This window comes from Microtus pennsylvanicus, chromosome 3 (assembly GCF_037038515.1).
Source record: "Microtus pennsylvanicus isolate mMicPen1 chromosome 3, mMicPen1.hap1, whole genome shotgun sequence".
Taxonomy (NCBI): Eukaryota; Metazoa; Chordata; class Mammalia; order Rodentia; family Cricetidae; genus Microtus; species Microtus pennsylvanicus.
Window position 1 is genome coordinate 41,314,153 of NC_134581.1, and position 19,511 is coordinate 41,333,663.

General features: G+C 40.5%; 1 protein-coding gene across 4 annotated transcripts in view; it reads left to right on the plus strand.

Annotated features, from left to right (window-relative positions):
- Col12a1 (collagen type XII alpha 1 chain) overlaps positions 1-19,511 on the plus strand; it is a 108,065-nt gene that overhangs the window by 46,454 nt on the left and 42,100 nt on the right. For all 4 annotated transcript variants that reach the window (XM_075965135.1, XM_075965134.1, XM_075965137.1 and 1 more), the window contains 13 exons: positions 2,899-3,035; positions 4,104-4,233; positions 6,502-6,641; positions 7,118-7,250; positions 7,358-7,384; positions 8,481-8,623; positions 11,047-11,176; positions 12,349-12,488; positions 12,910-13,039; positions 14,215-14,357; positions 15,628-15,757; positions 16,372-16,514; positions 18,139-18,268. In XM_075965135.1, coding sequence (XP_075821250.1) covers positions 2,899-3,035; positions 4,104-4,233; positions 6,502-6,641; positions 7,118-7,250; positions 7,358-7,384; positions 8,481-8,623; positions 11,047-11,176; positions 12,349-12,488; positions 12,910-13,039; positions 14,215-14,357; positions 15,628-15,757; positions 16,372-16,514; positions 18,139-18,268 — 1,656 coding nt within the window. The remainder of the gene's footprint in view (positions 1-2,898; positions 3,036-4,103; positions 4,234-6,501; positions 6,642-7,117; positions 7,251-7,357; positions 7,385-8,480; positions 8,624-11,046; positions 11,177-12,348; positions 12,489-12,909; positions 13,040-14,214; positions 14,358-15,627; positions 15,758-16,371; positions 16,515-18,138; positions 18,269-19,511) is intronic.

Here is a 19,511-nt window from a genome sequence, read left to right on the forward strand (position 1 = left end):
TTGCTCTAAGCAATGTGTTAATCAAGGTAGAGACATGATATAACACTGAATGGTTTAATCTCTGAAGTACAGCATGTAAGACACATGTGACCAGGACTATTCTGTGGCTACAGTTTGGAGAAGGGTATTTAAGTTAAGTTCAGGCATTTTGAGTTCCTGTTGAAGTGGAAACTGGCACCTATGAATGCTCATTTCAAGTATGTCAATTAGTCAGTCCACTCCGTCCTACAATTGAACACGCACTATGCTTGGAGTTGGGGACATGCCACTGAGTGATAGAAAGCAGTGTGTAGGAGGCCTTTTCTTGATCTGCAGTGATTCTGTGTGCTGGTCGGTGTCTTGGGCTGATGAGGGTTGTTCCCTTGAGGGTTTAGTGAGTTCCCTTTATGAGAAGTGTACTTTGATTTTGCTTGGAGAAGTAAAAATTTCTGAGATATATTTGTCTTAAATGTAGTGCTCCTTAGCCTACCTTCTAAGGAAACTGAAGAAGGAACTTGATAGAAAAAAAGATATTGAGGAAACATAAGCATCATGTGGCAGAGAAAAGAAAGAGCCTGACAGGATAAATTTGTTGACGGTGTATGAAGATTTATCATTTTTATGTGCTAGATACTAACCAGGGCTGGCGGTTTTGTGGATGTGGGTAGTGATACAAGAGAGGGTGGGATTTAGTTTAGATTGGAAACACATGTTGGAAAACCCAAGACTCGCAGTGAGATGGCAGATAAATAGTACCAGCGATTTGGGAATGGTTCTAGACTACAGCAGTCCAGGAAGGAGATGGGAGAAAGACGCCAATGCAGAAAACCAAAAGCAATGGAAATATAGAGGGGACAGAAGATGGTGGCAGAAATAGGGATTCAAGATGAGAGACCCACAAAGCTGAAACAAAAGACAAAGAGAAATGGTCCAGTGGGCAGCTAGAAGGAGGTAGATACGTAAAACAAGAGAAAAATAAAAATAAAAAATAAAAAACCAAGGGTGGTAGTGTGCAGCTTTAATTCCACCACTCAGGAAGCAGAATCAGGCAGATCCTGTGCATTCAAAGACTAGCCTGGTTTACATCATGAGCTTCAGCTAGCCAAGGCTGTATAAAAAGACCCTGTGCAAAAAACTAACGATGTTTTTCTTTTGTTCATTATCTTCTTTTTAAAGGTAATCATTTGTTTGATTTGGCAAAATTTTGTTATTTATATTTTCTTCCAACAATTTAGGCAAATATTCTTACAAGCTTAGTGGTTACCTAACATTGGTCCATTTTTATTTTTATTTCTCATAACTGTTTTATATAGTAACCCCTATAATATTCTTTTATTAATTCTTGGAGATTTCATGCAGTGTATCTTGATCATATTCCCCCAGTGTCTCCTAGATTCACCTTCCTTCCCTAACTACCTAACTTTGTGTTCTGTTTTCCTTTTAAAACCTATTGTGTCCAGTTTGTGCTGCTCATATACCCTTGGCATATAGGTAGCCAACGAAGCACAGGTCCACTCACTTAAAGAAAATTGACACACTCATTCTCCCAGAAGGTATCAATTGCCAATGGCATCTCAGCAGGGGTGGGACTTAATGCCCACCTCCAATCTCCTTTTTGGATTAAGTCTGGCTCAAGTTTGCACAGGTCTTGTGCATGCTGTCACAATTTCTGTGAATTCATATGTACATTTTTTTCTGTTGAGTTTGGAGAATACTGTTACCTTGTAGTCATCTACCACATCTAGCTTTTAAAAGCTTTCTGTTCACCTTTCTCAAATGATTTCTGAGGAGAGGTTGTAATGTAGATGTATTGTTTAGGGCTAAACCTTCCCAATATCTTATTCTTTACACCTTGACCAGTTGTGGATTTCTGTTTTTAGTCACCATCTGTTTCCCTGGTGATGGCATTAATTTATGGATACAGTGATAAGTCATAGGGCGTTGATTTAATATTTTATTTATTTATAAGAGTGATAGTAGTACGTTCTCATCTATGGCTTATGACCTGCCCAATCACAGGTTGTTGGCTTTGATAATGGTGGTGATGAGTGTGTATTTCATCTTTTGGAGCAAGACAAATCAAATCAGAAAGTAGTTGGTTATTCCCATGGCTTTCATGCCACTAGTGGATCAGTGAGCATATCTTGCCAGCCCGGTCATTACTGTAGCCCTCAGCATTCACAGCTGTGTAAGGATGATGGTTATGGTAGTGTATAGAACCCTTTCTACCACTATGAAAGTTAATCAATAGGGATTCAGTTCATAGGTTATGATCAGCTGGACTTATTCCATGTTCTACGACTCAGGTATTTGGTGATTTCAGGAATAGGGTCTTACTGCCCAGTTATGAAAAGTAATCAAGAGAGGATCTGTAACATCCTTAAGGGAGCACGCCTTGATTGATTAATTTTTTAGTATTATCTTATTTAAATATCTGAAGGCACATCATTTATGGTGAATTTATGATTCATTATGGCTGAGCAGCAAGCAGTTAATGTAAACAAGAAGTCAGCAGGGCAATGAAAGAATATATCCTATTTCTAAAAGACCTTCTAGAGAATAAAGCAACTCTGTCTGGTAAAAAAAATGGTATTTCTATTATTTCATTAAAAATCAAGCTTGGCATGGTGGTGCATGCCTTTAATCCCAGAAACAGAGAGGCAGAGGCAGTTGGATCCCCGAGTTTGAGGCCAGCCTAGTTGAAAGAGTGAGTTCCGGGGCAGTCAGGATTACACAAAGATACCCTGTCTCTAAACAAAACAAAACAAACCCAAAACCAAAATAAGACAAAACAAAATACCAACAAACCAGTAGCTACGCACCTTTAAGTTTTCTCCAAGCAACTTCCTGAAGGCTTCAGATGCTGAAGACTGTGGTGGAGGCTCTACATCTGGTTTCTAATGTCTTGTGCTTCTTCAGTACCCTTACCCAGACCTCAAGATGTGAAACTCAGAGATGTGACTCATAGCACCATGAATGTCATCTGGGAACCTGTGCTTGGGAAAGTTCGTAAATACATTGTTAGATACAAAACTCCAGAAGAGGAGTTCAAGGAGGTAGGTTGGAGATAAGACGATATATGGAAATAGTTGTTTTCCTGCAAGGCTTAACAACATAACTTTATCAAGGGTAGACAGATGATAGTGTGTTTTGAACACTTGCCACTTTGTTAATGAAAGGCGGAACATTTGTGAGGTTAAGATATTTTTTTGAAAAATCAGTAAGATATTGGACTGTGTTAGATTTAGTTTGGAAGTGTTCTGCTGTGTGGTGTTCATCTCAAAAACATCATCCCTCAGTAGATAAAGAGTTATAGAATCCACGCGGCATTTCCTTCCTGTCTAGTTTCCTTATATGGTGTTCTCTAGTCTATGGAAGACTAAAAATGCACAATGTTCTAAAAATCCGAGGTGGTGAGAAGATGCAGTTGAGGGAAGGGAGTGTAAAAAAGATAGTAAGATGGTACAGGTGGGCAGTTCAGTGAGAAAGGCTGTGAGAGTGAGGTGCCTTTTGGGATGATATTTTTGAGGTGATGTTGGGGTGCATAACTTTTTATACTGCCATGTGGGAGCAAAAAGGGGTGGCTTCCTAGGAATACGGGTTTAAAAATTGGGTCTGCTTGAGGGCTTTTAATGCCAGAATTCTAGAGGTATTTTTGAAACCAAACCTTTATGCCTTTGTATATCTTTGTCATTTATGTAGTGCACAAATTTTAATTTATATGTCTGTACACATTTATTTTATTTTGGATTTTCATTTCAAATGAATTTAATGGACAGTGGGCCTCACAAAGTTCTTTGCACCCAACAAATGAGATATGTATAAGAGAGCATTGCTGAAAGTAATAAACAATGATATTAAAAGACGCAGATAAAAATGGCTTGGTTACTTGAAGCCACAGGCATTCAGTGCTTGCTTGAAAATCAGACCATTATGACTCCAGTCCATATGATTTCTGGAAGCATTTAAGTTGTGCCCATGTTTTGGATTCTTAAGCAAATTGAAAATTCTCCTTTTTTTGGAGTCACGACTCTTCTGTTCTTGTGCTGAGAGCTCTAGTGAACATCAGAGAGGCCACAGCAAATCCTTGAAGGAGCGGTCCCACTGTTTTCTTCCTGTTACAGGTGGAGGTGGATAGATCAAGGGCCAGCACCACCCTCAAAGACCTCTCCTCTCAAACCCCTTACACAGTGAGCGTTTCTGCCGTGTATGATGAGGGCGAATCTCCCCCGGCGACGGCTTATGAGACAACCCGTGAGTTGTGCCCTGTTTTATGGAAACATAGGGAATATTTAACGTGCTTGCAAATTTGCTTACTAATTCCGTTTCTAGTGCTCTTTGTCCAGCCTTTGATTCTAGGGTTTGTAGATAACTTTCTCTGATTTTCTTCTGAAGTAAAACACTATCAAACAGTAAATATCAGCCTCTTCCCCTTCAGCAGTTCACAATTTAGTTGTCAAGATCAAAGATTAATGGAGAGTTTCAAGGTCATGGCAAGATCAAGTGAGTGGGATTCAGAATGAGTGGTCAGATCCCAGAAGAGGAGAGGAGGCCTTAGTGGCAGCATGGTATAGAAACACAGGATAACCGGCAAGAGCCTCCCCCACCCCATCTTCCTTACTCCATTCTGCTCTAACTTCTGTGGATGTCAGCTTTTCTCTCTTTTGGTATTTCTGTAGTGTTTAACTTAGTTATCATGCCTCCTGTTCCATTTTTTTATTTTAAAATTTTTGTTCATTTTGCAATATCAGCCACAGTTCCCCTTCCCTCCCCTCCCCATCCCATCTTCTGAGAGGGTAAGGCCTCCCATGGGAAGAAAACAAAGCCTGACATATCAAGCTAAGGCAGGACCAAGGCTGAGCAAGGTATCCCAACTTAGTGAATGGGTCCCCAAAAGCCAGTTCATGCACCAGGATAAATCCTGGTCCCACTGCCAGGGGCCCCACAAACAGACCAATCCACACAACTGTCACCCACATTCAGAGGGCCTAGTTCTGCCCCATGCAGGTTCCCCAGCTGTCAGTTCTGAGCCCATGAGCTCCCACTAGTTCAGGTCAGCTGTCTCTGTGAGTTTCCCCATCACGATCTAGATGCCCCTTGCTCAGTTCTGTTGTTCCTTTCATAGTTACTGGGTTTCCCGTTTTTTTCCCCAACGAGACAGAGAATTTTATTTTGTATCTCTAGCTCCTGTAATTTAATTACTTAACCTAGTGCTAAGCATATGATGTTCTAATCAAGTGTTCCACTTATAATAACTTAATCACAATATTGATTAAAATGAAAGCTGAGAGCCAGTAGTATTCTAAACAAGTAATAAGAGCTTCATGTGTAATTTAGAAATCTCCAGCATCTGCTTTAAAGAAGATAAGGTGACACATAACATTAATAAATGATTTTATTCAAACCACAAAATGATAAACCACAAAATGATTTCAATTCTTCAGTATAACTATAATAAAGTATTTCACTATTTTTAGGGAAGTTCTTATATTTTGCCTTCACAACACCTCTTAGTTAGGACTAGCCACATTAATTTCTCATTAGCTACATCTGCCTAGTATCTCCAGCAGGAAGCACAAGTCTAGAGACTCTAAATAGCTTTCCGTGCTTCATTGGTAATCTACTGGTGGGCCAGCACTAAGGTCTGGAACTTTTGCAGAGGCCAGGGTTCAGAATCTTTGCCTCTGATACAGTAAGAGGGCTGGCAATGATCCCGAACCCAAGCTCAGCTGCTTAGTTGATGCCGGTTTGTCTATATTTGATAGACATTCCGGAATTCAGGCATGCACCTTGTTCTCTCTTTTTAAACTTTGCATTTTGTAATGATGTGACATTCTGTAGTCACTTTGTTGTCCTGTTGTCAGTTCTTATGTGGTAAAATCGTAGGCAGAGATGACAATGACAGAGCCGAACTGACCCCTCTGTGTAAACAACAGATAAGAGAGGAAAGTCAGGAAACAGATAATTCAGTAATGACATTTATACTTTCAATGTGTGTTATCCAAAGCTAAGATTTTAAATTTAGGTAGCTCTAAAGGGCCACTTTAACAGTTGAGTTGTTTTGAGTCATAGTGTGGAGGTGGTATCTGCAGTACTATTTCTAAGATGAGATATCTCTTAATCTCAACCTTTGGAACTCTAACGGACTGGGTGAGGTCCATGAGCTGTTCAATTCCGTGTCCAATTGCAAGTCACAGTTTGTGCTTTGTATATGGTTGCTACAACAGATCCTCAAAGTACTGAAGACACAAAAACTTTTGGGAACCACTGTAATAGAAGAGTATTATGAAACAGTACTTTAAAAAGGTCATCATTATAGTAAACTTGCATATTTTACATATTTTAGTAACCTACATTACTCATCCTATGTTTTTCAAATGAGCTAAGCTGGTAAAATAATTTCATTATAATGCTATGTGTTTTGTCAGTTTTTACCATATCGCTTAAAATAAATCATTTTAATTGTATTAAGTTGAGTTTGTATTCCCATTGAGACATGGACTCTTGCTTTTTCTATGATAGGGCCTGTTCCAGCACCAACGAACCTCCAGTTTACTGAAGTGACACCAGAGAGTTTCAGGGGTACTTGGGACCACGGAGCTTCAGATGTGTCTCTGTACAGAATAACCTGGTCACCTGTTGACAGTCCAGATAAGATGGAGGTAACCTTAGCTCGCCGTCTCTCCCTTTTGTCTCACTCTTTTTCCATTTGCTTCTAGGGAAGCATGGCCAAAATATTTTTTACTTCTATGTATCAGTTACTTTTGCTGTTATGATAAAACGCCACAGCCAAGGTAACTTACGGAAGGAGGAGTTGACTGGGCTTAACCTCCCAGAGGGTTAAAAATCTTTTATGGTGAGGAGACATGGCTGCTGGCAGACATGGCAGCTAGAACGGGAAGCTGAGGGATTATTGAGGACCGAGTATTCAAATATCCGAGCCTATGGGGGACATTTCTCACCCAAAGCACTGCATTCTGTTACAAATAAGCATCATTTCTGGCTAGTAGGTTTGGGCTCGTGTCTTAGAACAGTACAGAGGAACATACCTAAAGATGTCAGCTCAGTGTCATTGGGTGTGCCTGATATGAACGGATTATTTATTTAGTGTGCATATGATCTTTCCTCTTTGCCTAAGACCATCTTAAATGGAGATGAAAATACCTTGGTGTTTGAAAATCTGAACCCCAACTCTCTGTATGAAGTTTCCATTACTGCCATCTACCCCGATGAGTCTGAAAGCGAGGACCTGAGTGGCACCGAGCGCACACGTAGGTGTTTAACTTCCAGATAGGACCTTGATAGTTTGAAGTTAAATGTGAAGAAACAAAGCTGCAGCTGTATTACTAACGTTTCTCCAAATTCTGTTTTCTTTTAGTGCGTTTGATACCTTTAACAACACAAGGTAAGACACTGACCTATCAGGTTGTCTGAATGAACAAGGTGTAAATTAACAAACAGGGCCATAAAATGCATTGTGAACAAACCTTCTGCATTTTAATTGTAAGGTGTTGCTTTCCTCGAAACCAACCTTTCTGGAGACACTTTCTGTTGCTTGTGGAAGGATGTGTGAGTCGGCTTGGGCTTCCATAACAAAATGCTGGACTGGATGGCATAAGCAGCAAATATTCATATACCTATAACTCTAGAGAACAGAAGCCAGATTTGTGCTGCAGGCCTGTAATCCCAGTTGCTTGGGTGGCTGAGAAGGAGGATCATGACTTCGGTGCCAATCTGGCCAATTTAGTGAGACCCTGACTCACAATAAAAAAGAATCAAGTTTGGGCAAAATGACTGTAGGTTAAGGTGCTTGCCATCAAGCCTGGCAGTCTTAGTTCAAGCTTCAGTATTGACTGAGTCAAAGGAGAGAATTGACTTCTCCACATTGTCCTATGCCTACCACACATAAGATGTGGTGGGCATGTGCTCTGCTCCAAACAAATGAAAACCAACAGAATAACAAAATGTCAGTACTAGAATACTTGTCTAGCATCTGTAGGACCTGATCTTCAATCTCTAGCCCTACTCAAAATAGTCTGGAGAATAGGAAGTCCAAGAGCAAGACAAGATGGCAGCCACTTCTTGGGAGTAGGGTCTGTATTCATCTTCTCATTGTGCTGTTACATGGAAGAGAGAAAATGAGCTCTCTCTCTCTCTCATGCCTTTTTTTTTTTTTTATAAAGACGAATCCGTCTTGAGTAATCCACTTTCATGACATCATCTTCAAATGCTCCATTTGCAAATTCTTCCATATTGAGTGTTAGGGTTTTTCTATGCAAGAGGGAAAAGTTTGGAGGAGACTAACACATTCAGTCCATATCAAATAGCTGTTTAAAATTCAGTGACCATATTATTGGTTTAAATTTAATTCTAAACCCAGTACTACATAATTCTCTTGATTTCTTTGGAAACTACAAGTTGTTTTTTTTTATTTATTTTTGGTTTCACAAAAGAAGGGATTATTATATGTGTTTAATATGTTTTCAACAATCTTATTTCAGCTCCAAAAAGTGGTCCCCGGAACCTTCAGGTGTACAACGCCACATCTAACAGTTTGACTGTTAAGTGGGATCCTGCTAGTGGCCGTGTTCAGAAATACAGGATCACTCATCAGCCTTCCACAGGAGAAGGCAATGAACAAACGGTAATTCATTCTGTAAAAATTTACATTGGAAATATTCTGCCTGCCGCTCTTCAGCTATTTCCCCTGAGTATTTACAATATTAACCTTGTTAGGGAATGTGGGATTTCCTGTGCTGGGTAGAACCATTTGAACCCAGCTGACCCTCCTCTGGAGTGCACGATGGAGGCACACAGGATGCTCTGGTGAGACCTGAGAGTTGTTGTTCATAGGAAGTACACATTAGTCCTGTGCTCAAGTAGCATGACGATCTCCAGAAAGTCTCTGAGTCTATGTAGATCTTCAATGTTTCTGATTATAAGAGAGCAATTATTTCTAGATCTAGAAGTCCACTGACCTAATTTAGATATTTATCAAATGGAGGTCTGCAGTTGGTTATTTTTACCCTTTGGGGGCCCACCACCCAGCTCCCAAATAAATACACAGAAACTTACTATTACTTATAAATGCTTGGCCTTAGCCTGGCTTTTTCCTAGCCAGTTTTCCTTAAGTTATCTCCTATACCGTATGCCTCTGGGCTTTACCTTCTCATTTCTATATACCTTTTCCTCCCTTTGTATTTCGTGTCTGGCAACGCGACTGCCCCCTTCTTCTTTTCTCCTCTTCTTTCTCTTCTTCTTTTCTATTTATTCTCTTTGTCTACCAGCCCTGCCTATTTTTCTCTCCTGCCAAGCTATTGGCCGTTCAGCTCTTTATTTGACCAATCAGGTGTTTTAGGCAGACAAAAACACACCAGAGTTAAACAAATGTAACACATCTTTGCATCATGAAACAAATGTTCCACAGCATAAAAGAAGGCAGCACATCTTTAATATTCCACAACAGAGGTCCATGCGAAAGGCGATAACACCGGGAGCTCAGCTGTCATCTTTACTATCCCAGACCTTATTTAATAGTCTTTGTCTGTTTCTCTTGTTTAATTTAGCTGCTTGTCTGGATTTCACCAGCTTTGCCTTTCATGAAGACACCTTACAATTTTTATATAGGTTCTATTGTCTGGCTTATTTTAAATGTCTTTTTGTGGTCAGCTCTAGAACTCTGCTAACTTTGCGGGGGGTGGGGGCAAGAGTTATTTCCTTATATAACCTCATAGAGAGACAAGGTTTGAATTTCTAAGCAGTAAATGTGTTATGCTCAAGCAAATGGATCATACCTTTTACCAGTTTAGAAAGTTAGTAGAGTTGAAGTTGGCAGTGGATAAGTATATATAGCAAAGGGCACAGCTCTTACCTGGCAAATGAACTTAGCTGGACCACGTATGCTCCAGTCCCATTTGAATACCAGTCTATAAAGTAATCAAAATAATCAAATAACAAATCACCAATTCTGGGCCTATTTTGGAAAGATGGAGGGAGATGTATAAGTAGACACTCATTTCCTTCCTGATAAGATTAGCTCTCCTAAACAAGTTCTTTCAACCTGCTACATGTCACAGTTCTATAAACATGGCTTCTGCCTGTCCTGATCTCTTTCTCCCACATCCTCTGATTACAGTTTGCAGTGTGCCTCTGTAGCTCATTTTCTTCATTTTGAAGATGGTTACAGTGATCCACAGAGTTTTTCCTCCTGCCCCGGAACTCCGACTGTTGGAGTGAATGGGTGCTAAGTTGGAAACATCTGTTAGTGCTAATACATCCAGCAATTTTCATGAGCGCTCACTGTGGGCAGCGTGCCGTTTCTGTGCCATTTTCATGTGGTTTTAATTACTGTGGCATAAGCATCTGAATTCAGTAGACTGTTAACAAATCGTACAAATTTTCTTTCAACAAGATAGCAAGACAGCCTTGAGCAATGAATTAAAAACTTCAGACTCCATAATTGGAGGAAATTGAGACGCTTCATACCTCATGGCTTGTATCATGGAGATCACTGGGAACCCCTGCCTGAGTGTGGCTTGGCGAGCGGTCTGGTCACATCATTTACACAGCTAACACTGTTAGAATTTTTGGGGGAAACACCAAGAACTTCAGATCCTTTGCCGAACCATTTTAATGTGTTTCTAAAGCAAATAAAAAACATCTGTAAAATAGCAGGAAAAATACCAAAGGGTGAGGAGCCTCTAAAATTGTGCAGTTCTTTGGTATCTTAAAGACCCTTTGTAACTCATTTATGATTAATGCCTTGTTTTTGGGAAGAGTTCTGTGAAACGTGTTTTGGATGAAATTTTGCAATGCTGGGGCTGCTAGCAAGTTGAAATATCTTTTCGAGGTCTCCAACTTAAAGCTCGAAATTCTTTTCATGACCCAAGACACATACTCTACATTTAAAATTATGCCATGATATATATTTTAAGCCTTCATTGTGGGACGTGGTTCCAGAACTTGGCAAGGGTCTCGAATAGTTCCCCCAGAGAAAGAGCTATATTTAATAAACCAGAGAGTTGGAAAGCATAAGGCTGATGCTTACCAAGAAGTGTTTTCCTCAAGACCACAGTAGGAGGACGGCAGAACAGTGTGGTCCTGCAGAAACTGAAGCCTGACACTCCCTACACCATCACCGTGTCCTCCCTATATCCTGATGGCGAAGGCGGCCGGATGACTGGAAGGGGCAAGACAAGTAAGTGAGAACCTGCAGCTTCTTAATCATCACCATGGAATGAAATCACGTCTTCTGCAAACACCGAGGAAATGGAATATCTTACTGATGTTTTAAAACTTTAATTAAAAAAAAATTAAGAACATTTTTAATTGAAATAGAACGGTATCACTTCTTATTCCCTTTCTTCCTTCTAGGCCTTTCCGGCTACCTTACCTCAAACTGTGCCCAAGACCCCTCCCTACTATCAAGACTGCCTGCCCTCCCTCCCTCCCTCCCTCCTTCCCTCCCTCCCTCCCTCCCTCCCTCCCTCCCTCCCTCCCTCCCTCCCTCCCTCCCTCCTTCTGAGTCAGATTCTGTCTACATAAATTTGATTGTCCTGGAACTCACTGTGTAGTTCAGGCTGGCTTTGAACTTATAGAGATCCATCTACCTCTGCCTTTTAAGTGCTGGGATTATAGGCCTGTACCATCATGCCCGTCAATAGCCTATTTTTCTTTGATTATATTTGTTGCGCACACATGCGTATGTGTGCGTGCGCACAAATATATGTAAATACAGCCAGCTAAATCCATTTTGTTGTTTGTATGTATATGGTTTCAAGGCTGGCAACCCTGCATTGAACAACCAATTAGGGGCCTCATCCTCGGGAGAGGCTAATTTTCCTTCTCCCAGAAGTCAACTGTTGCTTGTAGTTGTTTGTCTAGGGGTGGGACCCCATGACACTTTTCCCTCCCATGTCAACATGCCTATTGATATTGCTATTGATCTGATCTTGTTTATGCAGCCATTTTTAGGAGAGGCTATTTCACTGCAGCCTTCCTGGTCCTCTGACTCTTACAGTCTCTCTGCACCCTCCTCTAGGATGTTCCCTGAACCATAGATGAATCTTTTAAGATAGTAGTTGTTGTTTTTAATATCCCTGTTTGTAATTATGTCTTAATTTGTATCAACAAAAGATGTTATTATATACCAGGATTAAAAAAAAAATTCAGGGAACCAAAATGCCTGGCAGATAGATGAGACACATATACCACAGAAGTGTGTATCTTTTATATCTTTAATTACTATTCTAACAAATATCTGTGGGGTGTCTGCTATGTTCTAGGTGGGCTAAAGATATTGTTTGACCTGTGTTTCAGATATATTTGCTAGTTAGAGCACCACTACAGCGTACTTCTTGTGTATTTCAGAACCTCTGAATACTGTGAGGAACTTGAGAGTGTATGACCCTTCTACCAGCACTTTGAATGTTCGCTGGGACCATGCAGAGGGCAATCCTCGCCAGTACAAGCTCTTCTATGCCCCAACAGCAGGTGGTCCAGAGGAACAGGTAATTAGTATCTTTTGAGATAGCAATTCTCTGTGTAGCCCTGGCTGTCATGGACCTTGCTATATAGAGCAAGTTGTCCCTGAACTCACTCTTAAGTGGAAAATGTTAGTCTGTTTAAACTTTAGGTGATTGGTTTTAAAGGACATGGAAAGATTTAACTTGTTTAAAGGTGAAGAATTTACATTAATGCAAAGGACTTGATAGAGGGCATATATTTGGTGCTTTGGAGCCTGGGGAGTAAGAAGACCGTGGGGTGGGTGCTGGTTGGAGTGGGAGATATAGAGAGACACTGTATGAAGAGAAGTCTTCATAACCTCTAGCAATTGCCTTGAGGTGGCATTTTCAGCTGGCATTTTATTTTTAGGACTAGCTCCTTTACCATTTTGAAATTCAATGCTCTGTGTTTTATTAACATCTTTAGGTACCAATCCCTGGGAATACCAACTATGCCATTCTTAGGAACCTGCAGCCAGATACTCCATACACCGTCACAGTGGTTCCTGTCTATACAGAAGGTGATGGAGGACGCACGTCGGACACTGGAAGGACGTGTGAGTAAGAAGCAGGAGAGTTAACTTTTCATTGTAGATCTTGCTGTTCGCTGTAAAGGTCTCATTGGCCATGGAAGAAAATTATAAAGAATTTAGAATGAGATTAAAAATATAAATGACAGTTCACATTTCAGACACCAACTATTAACCTCTTGGATAAAGTAACCTTTAAATAACGTTACTTTGAAATTGCAATTTCAGAATCTACAAATGTATGTTATATTCATCCTTGTATGATCTCAGTTATTCTCTTTCTCTGACCAAAACATATGGGGTTGTGCTTTGCACCTTGTCAGTTTGAATGAAGCTTGGTTTTGTCACTGGATTTTATAGCATAGGTTGTTGAAACCTGTTCGCTCTATTACTTGGTTGTGCATTTTTTTCCTGATTTGCTGCTGTGGAGCTTTTGGTATTAAACATATGTGTGCTTTCATTCATGAATAATGTAGACAAATTAGCTTAAATGCTTTTGTTGTGCTCTCTGGATACTGCCGAGTCTGTTCTTGCACACTTATAAATATCTTTCTGACTTTTCAAACACGCTTGCGGCCGGTTGAAGAGGAGAACAAGCACGGATAGCTTCCTCTGGGGAAACATTAGCGATCTAGAGAGAGGATGCTGTTGGTTAAGTGAGAGTTTGGGGTTGGTATGCAGATTCAATTCTCTAAATTTTATTGGTGGAAGTTAATTGAGAACTGACTTGTCTCTTTGTTTGTCTTTTTAAAAAATAAATCACGGAAGATGTTCCATAGCTAGTGTTGAATAAGGCAGGAACCAACAAGAGGATGAAGGACTGAAAGCAGCTAACTGAATCTGAAGGGCTTCACACCTTTCTGTTGGTTAGAAGGCAGGCTGTATAAAATCTCTTCTCTGGCCCCATTACTTTACTGGAAACTCATCTACTTCTGTTTCCTCTTTCTAGTACCATGTCCTTTCATGGCCAGCCCAATCCTGTTGCTCATACTCACTTATTTTTATTGAAAACGGCATGGGCTCCACGTTGGCAAAGGCTAATTTTGTCTTTAGAGAGTTTTTAATGTGCTTTCGTGTGTAGATAGCAGTATAAAGTGGGTAGGATTTTATCCCATTAGAGAATGTAACTTGTGGAAGAGTGATGAAAAGCGTGACATGTGTCAACAGACATGAGAAACAGGCATTGGCTTTCCTTTCCTCAGTGGTGAGAGGACTGGCAAGAAATATCCAAGTGTATAACCCTACGCCCAACAGCCTTGATGTCCGCTGGGACCCTGCTCCAGGACCAGTACAGCAGTACCGCATTGTATATTCCCCTGTTGCTGGCACAAGACCCTCAGATTCCGTAAGTAATTTCGTCATCTTAGAGCTCAGCAAAGAACCTTGTAGATTCTGCTGGGGCTTCCGCCACAGCAGATGGTTAGGAACAATCAGCCAATTATTGGTGTTGCTGCCTTTCATGAAGATTACACTTCCTGATTATTATAGCTGCATGTTTGAGGCACATTTAGGAGCCTTTAAGAAGATAACCCACCATTTAAATGATTGTGTTTGATGAGTTAAGACATGTTAATTATAAGTTTGCATTGAAAATAACTTGGAGGGGGAAACATGAATTAGTTGAGTTAGTGATAATAATAAGAGATGCAGCCCATTTCTAGAAGTTTCAATAATAAATACATTGGGAAAGTTCACATGCCTTAGCTATGAATATATGTTAAGTATGCCTTTATTGGTTATTACAAATTACAGTGTCTCTTCAGCATTTTATTCAAGTGCTGGCCAGACTGTTTAATTTTTTTTTCAAGACAGGGTTTCTCTGTAGCTTTGGAGCCTGTCCTGGAACTAGATCTTGTAGACCAGGCTGGTCTAGAACTCTCAGAGGTCTGCTTGCCTCTGCCTCCCGAGTGCCGGGATTAAAAGTGTTCACCACCAGCACCCAGCCAGACTGTTTAATTTTTGAGACCAGATGAAATCAGGCATGGCCCGGAATGGTATGGTCATAGACTTGCAATCATCTTCCTGATGCCATTCTAGTTCTGTTTGTGAGTAGGCCAATAAGATTCAAACCATAAATTACTTATGTGAATAATAATAGCAGCACAACACGGAGGGGGAAATAAATTTATGGACTAACAAGTCTTTGCAAAAGCAAGAAATGATGGGAAAGATAAGAAAATGATAAGCAATGGGTGTATTCTGCAGTAGTGTTGGTTTTAATGCCCCCGGTATATGATATGACATACTCATACAACATTGCCCTTATCTGAAATTTCTGTCTTACCACTAAACCTCTCTGGCACTGGCATGGGATCCCTTCTCTCTTGTGTACGTGACACTCAGGTTCTACTCTGAGAAAACGTGCATCCTAGATATCCCACTTACAAGTATTTATGAGAAATGCAAATGGACGATAAGAAGCAAATCCGAACATTTCTGAGAATAACTTGTATCTAATAATGTGCTAGAGGCAGATCTTGCTGAGAAGCACACTTGGCTCCTAACGTGCCTGGGCTCGGCCTTTTACAATAAATACTATTATGCTGACTAACTGAAGACCTGGCAAGCATTTGGGTGGCTGTCAGACAGAGTTTGGCGCGTTCTCTCCCCTTCAGATTGTGGTGCCAGGGAATACCCGCACGGTACATCTGGAGAGGCTGATTCCTGACACACCCTATTCTGTGGACATCGTGGCTCTCTACTCAGACGGAGAGGGGAATCCCAGCCCCAGCCAGGGCCGAACACGTGAGGCAAAAATCCCATTTTCCACTTTATCTCTTGTCTTTGAGTGAGGAGTGGCTGGTGGGTGCTGAGTGAAGGATGCTGAGGACTCTCTGAAGGGGAGGGTAGCCTCTGCATGTGCCTCTGCCTGGCATTTCCCACACTCACATTTTGGGCTCAGGCTATGTGTGCAAAACTGTCTATTGTGATAAATTAATTTAATTTCATCGTTAAAAAATTAAAAATCTGGACTCTAGATGAAAGAGGGCTTTCCTCACCCCCTTCCTTTTTTATTGCCCTGGGTTTTCTTGCCAAACAGGTACTTTGGAAATGTGAAGTCTAAGCCTCTCTATTTCATTAAATGGAGGTAGTTACAGTGGCGAAAAGGACACCCTTCTTTCCCAGTCTGCATATATAGGCGCAAAGCTAGCTCTGTTTTGTTGAAGTTCAGCACGTAACTGTAGCTCTGAAATGTAGCATGTTATGCTGTGTAATGTCACATTAAAACCACAGAAGAATGTGGACCGTATCATAGGGGAGTGAGCATCATGAATGGTGACGTTCTAGCAAGATCTTTCTGTAAGCTGACCTGAGAAATGCTGTCAGGCAAGCAGCAAACCCGACCGTATTTTATTTAGTTCCACGAAGTGGTCCAAGGAATCTACGGGTCTTTGGGGAGACGACCAACAGCCTCTCCGTAGCCTGGGACCATGCTGATGGGCCAGTTCAGCAATACAGGATCATCTATTCTCCTACCGTTGGTGATCCAATTGATGAATATGTAAGTATATCAACACAAAATTTCCTGGCTCAGCCTCCCTTAGTCATGTAATGACTTGGGGATCACTTCTATTATAAGGGCTAACTGAAAAACCATCTCATTTTATATGTCTAACTGCCTACTTACATTGAAAAATCTACTGTAACATGCTACATATTAATCTGTAACATCCAAATTAATGTTCAGATCATAGGATTATTTGAACCTTACCCTTCAAGTCCAATTCCCCTGCATGATCTCCCCTCAGTATCTCACCTTCGGTCTCCATTTTCTTTAAACTCATATTTTTTTTCCTGCGCTTTTTTTTTTTTTGCTTTGGAATGTACACCATTTCTTGTTAGTTTTTTTCTAAGCTAACTTTCTCCTTTTCTCCTCCACCCCTTCTAACCTTGATTCTCTACTAAGACTTGAACTCAGGACTCTGGGCATGAGGAACAATCTCTGTACCAGTGGCTTTAACCTAGTCTCTCCACACCCTTTGCACTGCCGTATTGTCTTCCTAGACACAGGCTACAGCTCTTCCCTTTTCCTTTGTGTGGTACTGGGGAATCAACCAGGACCTTGAGTGTGTTGCCAAGCACTCCACCCCAGAGCCACCATATTTTGCTCCTCAGGTTTCTTGGAGTTTCATTATAGCTGGAAAAACACGCACAGTGACATTTAATGGATTCGTTTTTGTGATAAACTCCTAGATTCCCTCAAATGGTGACTGTAAAGTATTTAGATTTGTGGTTTCCAGCCCTTTTCCCATGTGCATCCTTTTAGAATTGTTCTTCTTCCGTGCACTTACTTCATGTGAAGAAATATTTTATCTCTTGATTTAGACGCGACAATCTTTAATTGAAGTCCTGTTTTATTAATAAGAAATAAGTAATTGTCAATTGAGTTTTTAAGAATCAAAATGAGGTCAATGATTTTACTACTCATGTTTAGTGTTTTTTCTTCCTTGCTGGGGAAAATTGTTCCTAAGCTTTCTGAAAACATTGAAAATAGAATTTCTTTTAGTACTTCACTGTTTATAGTTACGGGATTTCAGGCCGGGAGACTTAGCCACGGAGTTTGTACAAGACTAGAAGCAAGGTCGAGAGATGACTGGTTCATTCATCTTTGAGGAGGAAGTCTAATACATTTTCCACTTCCTCCTTTTCAAACTTAACCGTAATTAGTACCAGCTAAACTAATATTCTTGAGGGTTGAAAACTGCCCATTTTGCTGATGAGTGGACGCATGGTCCATAGCATTAACTGACACTTGTCCTCTTCCTGAAAAATGTGATGCGCTATGATGAAAGATGAAGCAAAGTCAGATGCAGCAGGCTCAGTGATGCCCTCCGGGATGTTGTGTGCGTTGTTGTCTTTAGTGTCCCTACTCTCCTCCAGCGGTGCTCAGTCACATGACTCTTAGTGGCTGGTCTGGGATTTGAGCCCAGATCTGTCAGGCCTTAAGCTATTCTCCCAAGCTGTGTAGAGGCAGGCTGGATAATTTGCCTTTCTCTGAACATTTTGAAACAAAAAGAAAGCATAAAGAATCCATTTTTCTTATGAGACTATATAAAAACAGCATCGGCTGTTTGATCTAGGTGTCTTCTTCTTGGAAATAAATATATAATTGAGCTTTCTTACAGACCACAGTCCCAGGCAGAAGAAACAATGTAATACTGCAGCCCCTGCAACCTGACACTCCATATAAAATTACTGTCATTGCCATTTATGAGGATGGAGATGGTGGCCATCTAATCGGAAATGGAAGGACTGGTCAGTGTTGTCTTATAATTTTTTTTTGCTCTTTAACAAGCTCATGCCTTTGATGTCAGTCACTATACCATTTAAAACTGTGAATTTCTGTCTTCACCAGCATATCTCATATGCTACATTAATATAGCACATAGCACAGTCTATGTTAAACACTGAATTTTGTTAAAATGATGGCACAAGGGCACAATTTCTTAATCTTTTAAAGGTATAATAAGAGGAGGAAAAGGGTGGTAAGGATCTGTTTATTTTCCTTTGCTTGAGATCATTTTATTTTTCTTTATACTATACCCTGAGTAATGCATGAAGTCAGGTGAAGCTGTAGTTGTAACTCAATATAGTATCAGCCAGACAACCTCTGTTATGATTGAGTCTCGATACACAAATAAAGGAGCAGAATGATTATAAATCAGCTGCCTAAAATGTATCTAAAAATTACCACTTCAGATAATCTACGGAGAATAACCAGTGTTCTGGCCCACTCCTTGATCTATATTGGTGGCAATTTCATGTGGCTTAAAGATTCTCTAAATTGTCTTTATTATTTTTACCTGAAAATCTTTTCAAAAAGTGCTTACCTGGGAGCCTTTTCCAGAGGAGCCAATGCACTTGGCCTGAGATGTGGCCTGTGGTTCTTCTGATGTGCAGCAGCCAAGGCTGAGAACCACTGTTCCCACAAGGCAGGCTGGACTCCACTTCCATAAACACTGACATCGTGTTTTCTTGCTTCATTCAGAAAATCTACTTAGCTAGCATGGTTTATATTTCTTTATCCACTCACTTGTTCAAAGTCTGTTTGGGTTTAAGTGTTCTTGAGAACATCAGAGAACTTGTGAAAAGCAGCACCGAAGACACTTCTAACAGAAAAGCCTCCTGGAGTTGATTCAACTCTGTGCCTACAGCCTGGAAATCTGTGCTATTTACTGATGCTCTAGTGACTAGATCTTTTTAGCTGAGCAACCCACTTTCTCACTTTCTCATATTTAAAATCTATTTTGTTAACTTTCTGGGGAAAATGGAGTATTTCAGAATTTTGTGCTTACCAAAATGTTAAATAAACGTTGACTTCTCTAGAAAGGGCCAAAGGCATGTCTAGTTTTCCCCATGGAAATACAGTTTTCATGTTGTAATTTCTTTAATGTTACGGGTAATAAATAATTCAATGGATCTGTAGAATACCACGTTAACAGCACTGATTTCCAAGTTACACATTTTGGGAAAGATTGTAGGTTTAGGGCTTAGAGTC